General features: G+C 44.0%; 1 protein-coding gene across 5 annotated transcripts in view; it reads right to left on the bottom strand.

The window, feature by feature from the left end:
- Positions 1 to 1,865: 1,865 nt before the first annotated feature.
- Positions 1,866 to 16,295, bottom strand: part of LOC115549170 (microtubule-associated protein 4) — a 55,684-nt gene continuing 41,254 nt past the window's right edge. For 3 of the 5 annotated variants that reach the window (XM_030364219.1, XM_030364217.1, XM_030364216.1), the window contains exons 10-17: positions 15,782 to 15,850; positions 15,040 to 15,311; positions 12,576 to 12,629; positions 9,752 to 9,844; positions 8,530 to 8,611; positions 8,238 to 8,356; positions 7,759 to 7,954; positions 1,866 to 7,550 (exon numbers count right to left, since the gene is read on the bottom strand). In XM_030364219.1, coding sequence (XP_030220079.1) covers positions 7,546 to 7,550; positions 7,759 to 7,954; positions 8,238 to 8,356; positions 8,530 to 8,611; positions 9,752 to 9,844; positions 12,576 to 12,629; positions 15,040 to 15,311; positions 15,782 to 15,850 — 890 coding nt within the window. In that variant the 3' untranslated portion in view covers positions 1,866 to 7,545. The remainder of the gene's footprint in view (positions 7,551 to 7,758; positions 7,955 to 8,237; positions 8,357 to 8,529; positions 8,612 to 9,751; positions 9,845 to 12,575; positions 12,630 to 15,039; positions 15,312 to 15,781; positions 15,851 to 16,295) is intronic. The other 2 variants (XM_030364221.1, XM_030364220.1) reach the window with 2 other exon arrangements.

Consider the following 16,295-nt stretch of genomic DNA (forward strand, 5'->3'; position numbering starts at 1 on the left):
CTGATTAAATGCAGCCTATTTAGTAAAAGCAACAGTACTACTTTGGGGAAACAGGCCTTCAAGAAGCTTAAGACCTGAAGATGTCTTGATTATTTAGGTACTCACATAAATTTTCTTGTAATGTTTGCTGTACTACAGATTAAATATATGTATGAATGCATAATGAAATCTCGCTGTCCTTTATGTACCTTACAGATATCATTAATTGTTTAGTTTGACCTAAAGACTAAAAAATAAATCAAGAAAACCACAATTTAAATCTATAAAAAACATACATCCAACCATACCTTAAAAACGGTGACCCTGTGTTCTGTGCCATAACAGAAATGTACCAGATGAACTGCTATCTCAAGCTTCTAGACAGGAGGGCTATAGGATGATAAAGCCAGGCACTGCTTCCCAACCTGAATGAGGGCTAATGAAGATTGCATGAAAGACAACCAAAGTACACACGGAGGAGGCTGGCTCACTCGCTACACACCACCTCAAGTGACCCTGTGCTAAAGAACAGGGGAGCTAACAATAGCAGCTCTAATGGTCTGAAATGAAAGTTAGCTCTCTGGTGTCAAACTTGAGGAGTCAAGGTTCCTCACACCTTCCGTTCGTAAACGCGCACAAGGGCCTGTGGACAGCTGGGAATTGGACCTTTGACCGAAGGCTGATTGGTACTGCAGCACAAGGGCCTGCCTGATTTAGATTCCCGTGAGGGTGCAAAGTGAATCCGTTTAGAATCAGAGTATGTGGTTGGGCACATTGTCTTCTGTCATAGCATAGCGGCACTGCACATCTTTATGTTCAAGGCCCAAACACGGCCCACCTTTACACCAGACAGACATTTCAGCAGGTCTGCAGCTGGACTGCCATGGCAACAACAAACACCTATAAAGAATTCTTTAACGGTTTCTGTTGATTTCCCTATAACTATGGAAACTAATTAGTGACATCCTTGACATTGTGGTTTCAACCCCTTTGATCATGGTCAAATAGATTGGTATAAATAAATAGACATTCTTAACTGTAAATCATCTTTTCATGCAACTTTCACTTTACCAAGCTATATCTCTAAGGTTAAGATAATACAGACTTTATTAATCCCGGGCGGTACATTTGTGAAACCACAATCAGACCCAAAACATCTTAGAACACAGTTAAAAGGTCAAGGAAAACTTTAAATATTATATATAATATAATAAATAATGTAGGATTAATCCTAGTAAAAGGGCTGGTAGATTGTGCCTGGTATCAGTGTAGCTGTCATTGTAAACGTCAGTAAATGTCTTTCCTCAACACCTGTTGCTGCCTCTCTTCATGTAAAGAGTAAAATCCTGCGTCACATGTTATCCTACCCCTCCAAGCCTGCCAGTGAATAACCATCTCTCAGAAGGCAGCCAGGAGGACTTTCACAGGGTTATCTTTGTGCTGAAGGATACAATGCGATGCCAGTAGGAACGCTATGTCCACAAGCTCATTGGCCTCTGTGTATTGGAAAACCTTTTTTTGTCAAACCCGAGACCTGCTGGACAGGTCGGGGGTTTTGTCCATGTATATTCCAATGTCTGTGTTTTAACTCATTAAAACATGCAAATAAAACAATGCCCAACGGCGCACTCTTTACTACAAAATATGTAAAATCTGTGGTGAGAGACAAATTTAGATAATTTTCGTCTGATTCAATTTCCACATCAATGTAAACTCACTTTTGATTGTATATCATTTCTACTGTACCATGGCTTGTCAATCATTTAGGCTCTGCCCGACACAATTTGTTCCATGTTTTTTGTTACTGTGTGTTTAAGAGGAGATGTAACGGCTGTAAGCAAAAGTACTCAACAAATTGTGTGCGAAGCAAAGAGCACCAAACACACTTCATTTTAATTGTTTTTATTTCATGATTAATATTCACACCACTAAACAGTTAATCACATTGAACATCTCTTTCATACAAAATATTCATTACATCTCAGATTGAAGGGGGAGGAAGGTGGGGGAGGGGACGAGAGGTCGAGCTCTGTCTCGTTCGGAGACACAGGCTCCATTTTGTTGAGTCGTTCCTCTGCATGCTCCTGCCATGATGTGGGGGCCCAAAAGAATACTACAATACGGCACGTTACACAATACTGAAAAGTATAGTTGCCTTTCCTTGTCTCCTCTTTCATTTTTGTATTATATTTCTAACTGCTGCCCGTGCCGACTTACAATAAAGATTAAACCTGTGGTATCAGATAAGTCAATGAGTGAGCAACGAAACAAATAGTGTTTAGCTAAATAAAAAATACAGCTCTAATAATTTAGACTTGTGATGCTACATAACATTACATTTCCCTTCAACATCCCTTTTGCTGTTCAAACTTCGTCTTGAAAGGCCTAACATACCTTTTTATTATTTTGCTCACGTAAGCGTAATTTGAGTTTAATTGAGTGAGGAGGACAAGTAAGAAAAACGCTTTTTCTAAGTATTGGGATGGATGCCCAGAGAGTACGATCGACCCTTTGGTTTTCCAGGGAACATCAGCCAACAATCCCGGTCTCCCTGGGGATCCTCACTCATGTCCCGCAGAGGGGCGCTGGGAACGAGTGGTTTTGCATTTATTGTACTTTTTAATGTAAACAATTGGTCTACTTTTCACACAACTTCTGACTCAATTGGCTTCCTTCTGTAACGCTACTGGTGTTGGCAGATATGTCTGGGAGCTTTTAAAGAAGCAGTCTATTCTCTACCGAAGGCCAGAAGAACATGCACTTGTAGACGTTCGTGTTTACAGGGATGGTGGCAGTAGACGGGAATCAGGGCAAGGCAATGTGTGTCAGTAACCTGGGACATTTTTTCCACTGGTGATATATTGATGAAAATTTTGAGTCATCATCTAATTTGATGAAATATAAATGTATTTGTGTATTATCAATTGAGAAACTGTTTTTTCTCGTTTTTAAGATGAAGGAATTTGATTCAATGTGAAGAAATAATTTGATTTTGTCAGTTACATATTTGACTTTGATTCCGTCCAGGCAGGTATTCCGACACACAGTGTTCTCTCGCCAACTGTCTCACTGGGATCCAGCAATTAACCGACACTTCACTGTGAAGAACACAGACATCCTCAAACATGTATTTCATCTCATCTTGCATCTTTTAATACAATACAATTAATTATTTATTTTGACATTCTTCAAACTCGAGCAGCCCTTTTTCTTGTCAGGGGAAAAAAGGCAGACTCGGAAAACAAAAAGAAAAGCAACAGTTTTTCGCTTCCTCACATTTTTTTCCTTGAATGATTTTTCTACTTATAGTTACCATGACGATAAGCTCCTTCGTCAACACCTACAAACACCCTGTCAAGATCCACAGAAGTTTTTGTGATTTTTTCAGTTGTTTTTTAAGTTATTATATTATTATTTTTATTATTATTATTATTATTATTATTATTATTATTATTATTATTTGTGTTACTTCTGTAGTGGTAAAAACAAGGTAGTGTCTATATACAGGGGACGGTAAGAGGGACAACGCATAAGGGCGTTTATAAAGCGCTAAAGGTCAGAGTGAAAGGACATTGGGGTCCTATTTGTCCAAGTAACAGAGCAGGGGAACTCATAAAGCATAAAAAGAATCCCTGTCCTTCCCTAGTCCCTAATCTATATTTTAACCCTCCCTTTATATGCACAATTCCAACTTGGTTGAACTTTAACCTTAAGTAAATAAGACCAAGCTATACCAACTGGAACTTCTCTAACTAGATGTTTGGTGAAAAATAACTATTTGGCTATCCAACTTTTGAAGTCATAGCTGGTGGACCCAGAGCTGCTCTGTTGCTTGAACAGAAGAGTATGGAGGAGCACGGTGGAGAGCTAGGTGTCAGACTGCTAATGACCAATGGCACGACACCGCTGGCACGACACCCACAAGCACTAACCAATGAGCATCCACTAACCTGACCAGTGACCAATGCGAGGACAAGGAAACCTAATGTATCCTTCAGGATACACAGACAAATCCTTCCATTTAGCTGCAGGTGAGTACAACAAAGAGCTCCCGGACACGAGAGTACCACAGCTGTTTCTATTGTATCTAGGTCTATGTACACAGATAGCTCTAAGGACCATTCAAAGTGCCTTTACTCCAATTGTACTTCTAGAAGAAGATTCACATTATTGTTTTCACAAGAGTCACACCAATTTGCTATATATGTAGTTTTTAGCAACCCATTAATATTTGTTTAGCAGGAACAACGCCTTACAAAGTATTCTCGGAAGGTGCTTGTACGCGTCTAGTCTTTATTGTATTTAATTTGATATCTTGCTCGTTGATTATCAGTGCTACATCTAAACTGAACGATTAAGACTGTTTAGCTCCTGACTGCCCACGCTCACACCACGTAGCCGACATCAACATGGTGAATTACAGGGAAGCAGCTTGGTCCATCGAAAAAGGAACAACATCCTGTCTAGAATCAATATCACATAAGATGGGGGCATTTGAGTTTCAAACGGGGTACTGTACATTGCTAATATATATTTTCTTATTTGAATAGTATTGATGGTTCCAGAAATAAATGTCACTTTATGCTGTGGCCAACAAAAAGCAGGCTTCTAAGAAGAGCATCGTTTTTTCCTGCTGTGGTTCTGAGTAATCGTGGTAGTTGCACGGTTTGTTTCCCCAAAGCCAGACTATCAGTGTTCCAGAGGCTAATCAGCGCCCTCTAAGGGCTGCACCCAGCAACAACACTTCACACATCTGAAACTACTTCGGCAAGAGGCCACAATCACAGCTGACTAAACCAAACCAACTGCTACTATCGGTCTTTAAAGCATAATGCATAGAATCGAGTGACAGAATTTTCAGGGGTTGCTGGTACTATGTCGTTTTAAATAAATACTAAAATATGGCATTTTATCTACAAAATTATATCACAGTGTTGACTTACTAAAGCTTAGGCTAGGGAACATAGGTGAAACTATTTTTTTGTGCAATGTACAGAGAAAAACAGAAATTGTTCAAATGAAAAGAGAAAATGTTGTTATTATATGGAGCCAATCGTAATTTCAATCAATTGTGTTTTAAAATATGTAAATCCTTTCTCTCTTTCTTAACATGGATCTTTATTTTTCAAGACAAAATTGTTTTCTAAATTTGGTGATGGTGTATTTTCCATGGTCACACCCAGTCAATCTTTTAGTATCACATTTAAAGATTACTTTAAACATCCAGAGACATTAAACAAAAAGACAGACAACCCACCACTGTAGTGTATAGCCTGTGCTATAAATATGCACGGTACATATCACTATACGTATCACTTTTGATAACGGAATATATATATATATAGCCCAGAGGAAAATTAACATAATTGCTACAAATTTGATGTGTCAGTGTCTAATTTCAGCCATTGCATACAGCACAAGAATTGTACACCTTAAGCAGGTTAGCAGCTAGCGCTATGCTAGCAGCTAACTACACATGACTTGACACGTGATGAATGAGTGAAGCTTCATTGTAATAACATGGACAACTGAGTATGAAATGTTACGGGTCTCTGGGAACATATGGTTATTGCCTTAATGCTTCCTTTAAGCCAACTCAGTCCTCACAAATTTGATCCAAATCTCACTCTCTCATTTTATGTTTTTCCTGTCACTGTGTGTGTGTGTGTGTGTGTGTGTGTGTGTGTGTGTGTGTGTGTGTGTGTGTGTGTGTGTGTGTGCGTGTTTGTGTGTGTGTGTGAGTGTGTGTGTGTGTGTATATGTGTGTGCATGCACGCGTGTAAGCACTGCCAGGTTAAAAAGGGTGTATTGCCGCCCAAAAAGCTGTAGCCTTTTAGGTTACGGCCGTGAAGAGGTCGTTGTCATGACGACCTGTGATGTTGATTATATATCAGACAGGACGCCACAACAACACAACTCGTTAGCAAGTATTCAGCCGAGACAATGCAGCTGTTATTCTGACTATAGAACTATAACGTAGTCTGGCTTCTGTGTATGTGTGCCGATCTCTCTGTGCACAATGTGTTTGTATATGAGTTTGAATTCTCCATGCATATGTGCGCGTGCGTGTGTGTTCACTGTTTCTATGTCCCTGTTTGTTAAAGAGGCCTACATGTATGAAGAAAACAGCCACTGGCTTTACAAACAGGAATCTAAAGCACACAACATATCTAGTAGAGTTCTGTGCTCCATTTTTGTGCCTCGCTCACCAGGAAGTGCCTCACTCAGCCACTATAATGCATCAATGGCAGCTGCCTGTCTGTCTGTTTGTCTGTCCTCATGTCTATCTCCAGGAACAAAAGTGGATAGTGGAATACACACAGAAAATAAATACATTAATAAATATCGTTTTTAGTTGAGAGTTGAGTCTCTGAATTATTATTTTAGTGCCTATTCTTGCTGCCATTGCACCTGAATTTGCATTCTGGGACCAACACAGTTCCATCTCATCTTATCTTCTTAACCCAAAGGATACACAGTGATGACGTGCATCTTACCTCTCAAAGCATTTTAAACCTATGGCCAAGGCTCATTGAAACATACAGACCATTGAGGCGTTTTTCAGAATTGACCAAGCAGTTTAAGAATGATCTTTCCTCAGAGTCTCGTCCCTAACTGGCTGTTAGCGCAAACCACAACGCACAGAACCAAATACAGGCGGGACAGCACACAGCACCACAGCTACGCTACGCTAGTTTGTTGCAGAAGTGGTATGCAAGGAGGCCTATGAGAGTGTCAGTAGAGATAAGCTCTGATGTCAACGCTGGTTGTCCTGGTGACTGGAATGTGCAGATTCAAAGCGACTCGTCTGATTCTTGGCCTTAATGGGTTAGCCACTTAGCTTACTCAGTCGCTAATTACCTAGCTAGCCTTTAGCGTGTTGGGGGAAATTACTATGATTTGTCCATAGAGACAAAGGGGAGAAAGATGTGGTGTACTAGTCTAAGAGAGTGAATGCTTGTGACTGAGTAAATGGTAAATAAAGTGTAATATAGAGCTTTAGGGAACTAGTATATCTGCACCTGAGCAGCAGTGGAACTGGGGTCAAAGTTCAGAAGCTCAAAAACTGTGACTAAAAGGTGACTGAGGTGTCTGAGAAAATGTTTGCATGGAGTACAGTGAGAAGAATAAGGACTGGTTATATATGGATTTACTGTATCTAGTCTAGTAGACGTATGTGAAATGACTCCCCCGTGGACAGTGTGAACATGCACACAAGTCAGGAGTTAAAGGGGTACTGTGGAAGATATTTAGAGGGTGTTTTGTTTAAACCTACTTGTTAGTTGTTTAAGTGAGTAGAAGACAGTGGTACCAGAAACAGGGAAACACAGATAAACAGGATGTGTTTCGTCCCTACTGCAGAGGAGAGTGAAAGGTCAATCGAAGGTCACCACAAGGTCAAACGGTGGGAGGGGTTTTAGCAGAAGCTGGCAGGTGGACCCCCCCAGAGAATCACTATGAGGTGCTGCAGTGGGCGGGATGAAGGACCGTGGTTGGTTGGTTGGTTGTCTGTAGGCAGGAGGGCAAGCGCAGTTTTCCCACCAAAAGGTTAACCACCATTGAGACTCAATCTTAAGAATGAAACAGTAGAAAAAGAAACAGGAGGGAGTTAGCGTTAGGGGGTAATTGGACTGAAGGAAAGAAGCAAGAAAGATAAAAAAGGGGAAATAAATTAAACTTATTTTTCACGTAACACTCTTCAACAATACATTATTGATGTTTAGTCGTACAATATATGTCTGTGTGTGTACGTGTACATGCCTGTGTGTGCTATCTTACTTGTCTCAGTCATTTGTTTGTTCATGCTAAGGGGCTGATTCAGTCCGTCACCCCCAAAAGGTGTGCTGGGCATGGGCTCCTTCACCCCGTTCTCCTTGGCAACGCTTCCCGGGGCCGCCCCGGCCTTGGCAACACTTCCTGGTCCTGTCGTCGGGGCTGTGCTTGGGGATGTGGATGCTTTGTTCTCAGCTTTCTCCTGCACAGGGAAGCATGTTAGCTAACAGACAGGCCTATACTGTATATCAATCAAATAACATAAATAAATATATGTGTATATATATATACAATTTATATAAAATACCATAACGTAAATTATCATTTCATATCAAATATGAACCAAAGACAGGGAGAAGAGCGGGTACTACTTCTAAACCTAGTGGCAGAAATCGGACAAAGCGTTTGGACTTAGTACATGGCAGACTACCAGCACAGTCGCTCTATATCCTAACAGCACTGAATGGACCCGCTGCAGCCCTCACCTTGTGCCCGTTGGTGGCTCCGCTGCTCGGCGGGTCCAGTCCCACATTGTCCAGGGAGCCGATCTTGGACTTCGCCTTGATACTCATTTTATGAGACTCAATCTTCACGTCGCCACCGCCTGCATTTGAAAATAGGAATTGAGAATAGATGAGTCCAAGTATATCTCAACAGAAGGGGAAAGGAGAACGGAGGGGAAGAGAGAAGAGGAGAGGGGAGAAGAGAGAAAATATCTTTTCCTTTCTTCCCGCCTCCCCTCCCGTCCCGAGGTGAGGAGAGGAGGGCATGGCTGACCTGGCTTATGTTTGATGTTGTCCTTGGAGCCACATTTGGAAGTCACCTTGCTCAGGTCAACCTTCCTGTTCAGAATCTGCACCTAAGCAGAATACAGAGAGAGAGAGAGAGAGAGAGAGAGAGAGAGAGAGAGAGAGAGAGAGAGAGAGAGAGAGAGAGAGAGAGAGAGAGAGAGAGAGAGAGAGAGAGAGAGAGAGAGAGAGAGAGACACACACACACACACACACACATACACACACACACACACACACACACACACACACACACACACACACACACACACACACACACACACACACACACACACACACACACTAGATATAGTTCACTCGTTCACAAGGACGTCCCACACTCATTGTATCACGGTTTCAGGAATCACATCAAATCCTGTTCGGCTCGCATTTTGTTACGAATCGTAAGTTAGCCGACGCAAATGTTAATGATGGTGTCGGGCCGGCGATCGTATCATGTGGGCCATGACATCATGTTAGCGATCGCGTCATGTTAGCTCGGCAAGCTACAAGAAAGGGCGAAGGAGGAACCAGCACCGCAATGGACGGGATCAACTGGAAGTGTTTAATTTAGTTTGGCTTAGCACAGGGTCTTTTTAATATGCGCATGATAGGGTTGTTTCTGGGTGATGGCACTTGAGGTGGGGCTGAGATGCAATGCTCTAATGTTGACCTAGTTCTCCACCTTCACGTCCTAACTCAGAGCGGGTTGAAAATGTCCTCAGTTTCTGCATAGATGCCTTGCACTCCTACCCTTCGCTGGAATCAAGAATCCTTCTTCTGTGTTCCCTCTCAAGGGTGAACAAGTGTTTTGGCCCTTTAGAGGGCTTAGAAAGTCAAATAACTTGGACGTGTGAAGCCCTTTGAGACTCTCATTAAGGGCTGTGCAAACCCCATTGACTTCCTTGACTTTAATTCAAGCCTTAGAAAAACCACGGCTTCACAAAGGATTCTAAGTTGATTTCTGACCAAAGCACGTTTATGCAAAGTCTTTATTAAAAAATGCAAATTCGACCCTCAGGCCAACTTGTCAGGTATGCATACTCATGTCAGAGTGTGCTAATAATGAGCTAATGATAAAAATAGACATGCCCTTCACTGTCATTGAATAAATGCAACCCGGGCAGCGGGGCGATCGGAGCTAAAGCTAATTCCGGCTGAGGGAGTCTATGGGAATGTGCCAGTCTGCCTCCAGCTCTGCCTCTACTTACGTTGCCCCCCCCGGGGACATGTTTGATATTGTCCTTGGAGCCACAGCGAGACGTGATGTGACTGAAGTCCAGCTTTTTGTGCACTATCTGAACCTACAGACAGACAGACAGACGTGCCGACACGACAGACACACAGACAGAACAGAGCAAGCAGGTGTAAGAGGCAGACAGACATGGCCACGAGACAAGCAGACAGACGGAAAGGAAGAAAGAAAGAAAGAAAGAAAGAAAGAAAGAAAAACAAAACAGTGCAGTGAAAAGAGCAGGTCAGCCAGGTTACGTTAATAGGAAAACAGTAGCACGTATGGAAGAGATTTTGTCATTAAATTCCACCTAGAACTAATGGGTTGAATGGCGTTCATCTCAGAAACCCCTCTTAGCCTATCACTAGATTCCATCATGAGGTTATGACGTAATAGTCAGGATTTATTCAGATTAAGTCTGTATATGCAGCTTTTTTAATATCCATTGGTTTAATATAGTAGCAGAAGCATTTAATTTGGCCTAGGGCCATCGAGAGGCAAGATTAGAAGGAAATAAAACATAAATACTTAAGCTATGGAGCTTTACGAGCACTGTGAGGAAATTACGCTAGGGAGCTTCTTATACCATATCTTTCCAGATATGGTACAAAAAGGTATTCAGTAAGCCCATAAGAAAAATGCTAAGCATAGATGTAGACAAAAGCAGTACATTAAAGATAGATAACGTTAAAATATTGTAATGACACTCCAGATTAAACCAATTTAATAACAACACATCTCTTCCATGAACAAAGATGAGAGGAGAGGACAGAAAGAAGGGCCGGGGCTGGGAGACAGAGAGGCCTAGTGGTGAGACAGGGTACTGCACACAGCACAGCTGGGGTAGAGCCAATCGGATATAATCGACGTGCCGAATCCATAGCAACGTGTACAATGGACCGCTCCAGGTGGGGGTGGGGGGAGCATACCTCCAATGAAACAATTTCAGAAGCCCTCTTTTCTCCCCTCTGTCCTGGCGCACTCGCTCACTACCTCAAAAGGACCATGTGCATAAACCAAACCACCAAACAAACACCTCATACAGGCCCCTTTGTCTGCATGGAGGGAGGACAGGGTGACCTTGAAGTTCTGTGAAGGGCAGGTCCTTAAGTAGATGGGGTTTCTGCACAGAACCCAGTCTGATCGGAGAACCCGCTGACATTGTGAGCCCTGAGTGCTGTTCCTTTGCGTGCGTGTGATTGGTCAGGGGGCCGCCTCCCTGCTAGACGACCCGCGGCGAACACAGAAAAGCGGGTTCGCTGTTCGCTCTCTCTCTGCTGCCGCGCTAACCACGCCTCCAGGATGAAACGCGCAGGTGGTGACGCAAGTGCTACAGACTCAAGGGATGAGTCACCCGACTTGTTGCATGACAACGCACACAGCCACACGCACACAAACTCATGCACTCAATTACACACACACACACGAGCACTCAAGTACGCTTGTACACATATAGTGGCAACAATGGTTTGCGAATTGAATTGAGATCTGTTTGATTTTCGATTGCTGTTGTTTACGTATTTCCTTCCATCGAAAATGGCCTGATGTGAAATCTGTCTTGAATCCTCATAGCTGCTTTTGATTTGGCTCACCTCAAAGGTTAATTCAAAGTTAAGCGTTGAATTGAGTAGGAAAGCGTTGAATTGAGTACTACTATGATACTTTTATTTTACCTAGATATAACCTACACATACTCCACAACAATATATTAATAATACAGTTCTTAATAATACTATTTTTTCAAACATTTTGAGTATAACTCCACTCAGATTATTTTTGTATGTCTGGCCCTTAATGTATGATGTGACAATGATATGAAAACGAAAATAATACTAGTATAATAATGAGTTAGTTGATAGTGAGATAAATTTAATAATGTTACAGAACCTGATGTTTTATGAATTCCCGAGGGATAATCTACCATGTTGTTACCATGTGACGAAAGTGTCGGACAGCATGTGCATCCGGATATATTAAGAGAGTTGACACAGGAACTACCCTGTGTTTTACTGTGCATTTGAAGAATTCAACTCTTGACTCATGAATCAATATCAATGGCTGGCATGCTCTTACCTGTCAAACCAATGTCTACACAATGAGGGCATGGAGGCCGTTCTTGACGGGTCTGAGCTGACCCATCACGAGGGTGACGGTGTTGAGGATGTAGATGTGTGCTGTGACGTGTACTGTGGCTGTGCTTTGTACTGTCATGTGAGGGAGATGCAATGGAAACAAGTCTGTTGTCAGGTCCTGGGTGGCCAGGTGCATCATGGTCTTTGAAGTGTCGGTAAGGTGAGGTGAGTGACTAAGGGGAATAAGTGTTGTTCTTGTAGTTCTGGGCAGTGTTGTTGTTACATTACAGCAGAATGTTATGTAATTATTGAGAGTTTGCTGAATGGCTTGTTAAGTGGCATATAGTAATGTAATTACTGGGAGCATGCAAGCAGAATTGCTTTATTAATGTACTTAAAATAATGCAAGTATGCTATGTGGATTTCTAGATGGCGTATGGTAATGTACCCACTACACAATGGGCGTAGGCTAGCCGTGTTAAAAGCAATGAATGGGTAATTGCTGGGGATATTGCTGGTAAGGTCATTAGCAGGTGTAGTCTAGGTGGATTGCTTAATATCCCCAAGTAATGTAATGCAATCAGTGTAAGCTAGGTTGATACTGCTATTGGTGGATGTTGAAACAAAGCATCTCGAGATGGAGGTTTGCTGGGTGCAAGGATAAATGTTAAAAGTATAACATTATAAAAATAATAAAAGTGTATAGGGGTGTGGAGGGTAGGGACTCACTCTGGGCTTTGCTGCTGGGGTTGAGGAGTCAGAGGTCTTGCTGTTCTGGGTGACCTGGGGAGAAGAAGCACCGTCAATACAACCCCCAACCAATTACACACCACCACACTATATCGGGTTCGGGTTACAGGGAGGTAATGGCTCAATAGCAGCAACACTGATGTTTATCAACTGCGAGCCAATCAGAATTAGGGCTGTATATCAACAGAACCATTCAAAGAGAATTAACGATAATTTAGCGAACTTATGGACCAATCAAAAGAAGGGATGGTGACATCAATCGTAGCGAAGGACAGATATAACTGTCACAGACACAGCAGGACTACTCACAAGAAGGGATGGATACACTAGTTATCAGCAGGATCAATCGAAACAAGACAAAAAAAAGTAGATTGTATTTGGAGAACTGCGACTCATAACACAGAGGCCCATCATTGAGCTTATACTGTAAACCAGACTAAGTCAGAGGACTGCAAGGTTATGCATTATACTACTTTCACCTTGACAGATACCAGATGCAGCGGCGACAGTAGCAGCCATCACAGGTTATGAAGATGGAGTGTGATGTTCAAATTAGCTTCTCAAAATACATTTTCATGCGTAGTTGATATTGAATACGTCTGTGTATTCAAAAATTATGATGAGAAATGTGAAATTACAGAATGATGACATGCAGTTAAGTTGTTAAATATTAAATAATCAATAGATAATTTACCATTTCTATCATCACCAACACAAACATAACAGAACTTAAGATGAAGTGCACAATGCCCGCAGCCACACACATACACACGCACACGCACACACCCACCGACAGACCCACCTACACACACACTCATACAGATATAAGTACAGACACATACACACACAGACACACCACACAATAACCGAAAGTCAATGTCAATCACAGGAACAGTCAGACATTTCCACATCTGCATTGGGCCCCAGTCGTCTCTGTTCTGCTGTGGTATCTTGTCGTGGCCAGACAAGGTGCTCAGCTACCTGGCTGTGAACCTCTCTGTCACACGCCTCACAGTCCTTGACATCGCCCCCCATGAGAGAAAAGGTTAGGTGTCACTTTGGATCGCTAACACATGCTGGCTGTCTGCCCTGCCATTTCAGGGTGTCCCTCGTCCACACTATGGGGGGGGGGGGGGGGGGGGGGGGGTCACTGGACCTTAACCGGGGGGCTGTTGACCTTAGATGGAGAGAAGGTTGCAGCAAAACGAAAAATCATGCAGACTCACTGTGTGTGGGTCAGTGTGTGTGGGGGTCAGTGTGTGTGTCTGTGTGTGTGAGACAGGGAGAGAGAATGATCTACAGATGTTGACATTGACATTTGGTATGTGTGCGTGTTATTCTGTGAGGAATAGAAGCAGCAGGTGGAAGGCGAGAAGAAGTCGAGAGGCGATATACTGAGAGAGCGAGAGCCTGGATGAGAGAGAGAGGAAGAGCAGTAGAGAGAGAGTGAAGGAGAGAGACTGGATGAGAGAGAGGAAGAGCAGTAGAGAGAGAGTGAAGGAGAGAGACTGGATGAGAGAGAGGAAGAGCAGTAGAGAGAGAGTGAAGGAGAGAGACTGGATGAGAGAGAGAGGAAGAGCAGTAGAGAGAGAGTGAAGGAGAGAGACTGGATGAGAGAGAGGAAGAGCAGTAGAGAGAGAGTGAAGGAGAGAGACGGACTGAGAGAGAGGAAGAGCAGTAGAGAGAGAGTGAAGGAGAGAGACTGGATGAGAGAGAGAGAGGAAGAGCAGTAGAGAGAGTGAAGGAGAGAGACTGGATGAGAGAGAGGAAGAGCAGTAGAGAGAGTGAAGGAGAGAGACTGGATGAGAGAGAGGAAGAGCAGTAGAGAGAGAGTGAAGGAGAGAGACGGACTGAGCGACAGAAAGAGACTGAGGGAGTGCTGTAAAGACAGGGAGGGAAGGAGAGAGAGTGTAGATAAGAGATAGAGCATCTTAAATTGAACTGAATAATGTATGGCTGACACATACATAAAGAGATACATGCAGACAGACAGAGAGACGGACAGACAGACAGACATGGAGAGAGACAGACATACAGACACACAGACAAGACAGACTGACGGAGAGACCGACAGACATACAGAGAGACAGACATACAGACACACAGGCAAGACAGACAGACGGAGAGACAGACAGACATACAGAGAGACAGACATACAGACACACAGACAAGACAGACAGACGGAGAGACAGACAGACATACAGAGAGACAGACACACAGACAGACAGACGGACCCATTGTCCCTTCGCTATCTCTCTCTCGGTCGACCTATAAGAAACCCACCCTAGTGAATATGGGGGGGTCCGGCCAATCACAGCGCGGATGCCACCATCTTCCCATCCATTCAACTACCTCACTCATCCCTCCCACCCGCCGCCCGGCTGTCCCCCTGCTGGCCGGGCGGTGGTTATGGTTGTGGTTGTGGACGCGGTGTGTCTCCTACCTTGCCTCCCCCGGGCTGGTACTTGATGTTGTCGGTGGAGCCGATCTTGGAGCGGATGTTCTTCAGGTCGGGGGTGGGAGTGTTGAGGGGCCGGGGGGTGCGGGGCGGGCGGGGCGCGGCCGCCGCCTTCTTGTCCACGGGGGTCTGCTTGGGCACGGGGGGCTTGGTCAGGGTCCGGCGGCGGTGGGACAGCTCGCCGTTGGAGGCGGCGGCAGCGCCCTGAGACGGGGAGGGGGAGGGGCCCGGGGCTGGGCGGGGGCGGGGACGGGGAGCTGGACACAGAGAGAGAGAGAGAGAGAGAGAGAGAGAGAGAGAGAGAGAGAGAGAGAGAGAGAGAGAGAGAGAGAGAGAGAGAGAGAGAGAGAGAGAGAGAGAGAGAGAGAGAGAGAGAGAGAGAGAGAGAGAGAGAGAGAGAGAGAGAGAGGGGAAACAGTTGGCAAGGATAACATTTGAATCCTTCATTCTGATTGGAACATTGCACGCATCACACATCTCAATTATGTTCTAAAATGCTACAGAACAGAATAGCTCTGTAAATAGCATAAATGTCACACTTATACTGGACTCTACAAATAGAACGGCTGTCAGCCGGCACATCACGCTGTGTGGAGAGAGAGAGGGAGAGGGAGAGAAAGAGAGAGAGAGAGAGAGAGAGAGAGGGAGAGGGAGAGAAAGAGAGAGAGAGAGAGAGAGAGAGAGAGAGAGAGAGAGAGAGAGAGAGAGAGAGAGAGAGAGAAGCTACCTGTGGTCTTAGGGGTGGCAGCTTTCTTGGTGTCTGCGGCTTTGCCCTCAGGCTTGTCCACCTTGTTACCTGTTAGGTGGAGCAGAGACAACAGTTCGGTATTACGCAGGAACGCAAGCTACGTCAATGTCTCCCCTCCCCCTCCCTGTTGTGTGCGAAGAGGTCTGATGTCAGACCGGGGTCCAAATGGAGAAAAAGATCCATAGTCCTGTGTTCCTTCTGCTTCGATCGGAGGAAGCTTAAATAACAACGGCTAAATGGAACCCCCTCCAACCCCTCCGCCCCCCCCAGGGAGAAATTCAGTTATTACAGCGGCTAAAAATAGCCGATGGTGGTAATAGAGATATTGATATAGCGATATAGTTTGTGGGCCGAAAGTTATGGGTAGTGTCTCGCTCATAACTCTGGGGTCCCCTGGAGGTCGGCTGTGACTCATAACCACTTTAGGAGCTGTGAGGCGCACGGCTGTGCACGTTAGGCGTATGTGTCGGATGTGCACGTTGGGGGTGTGCAC

Source organism: Gadus morhua, chromosome 8, assembly GCF_902167405.1.
Source record: "Gadus morhua chromosome 8, gadMor3.0, whole genome shotgun sequence".
Classification (NCBI taxonomy): Eukaryota; Metazoa; Chordata; class Actinopteri; order Gadiformes; family Gadidae; genus Gadus; species Gadus morhua.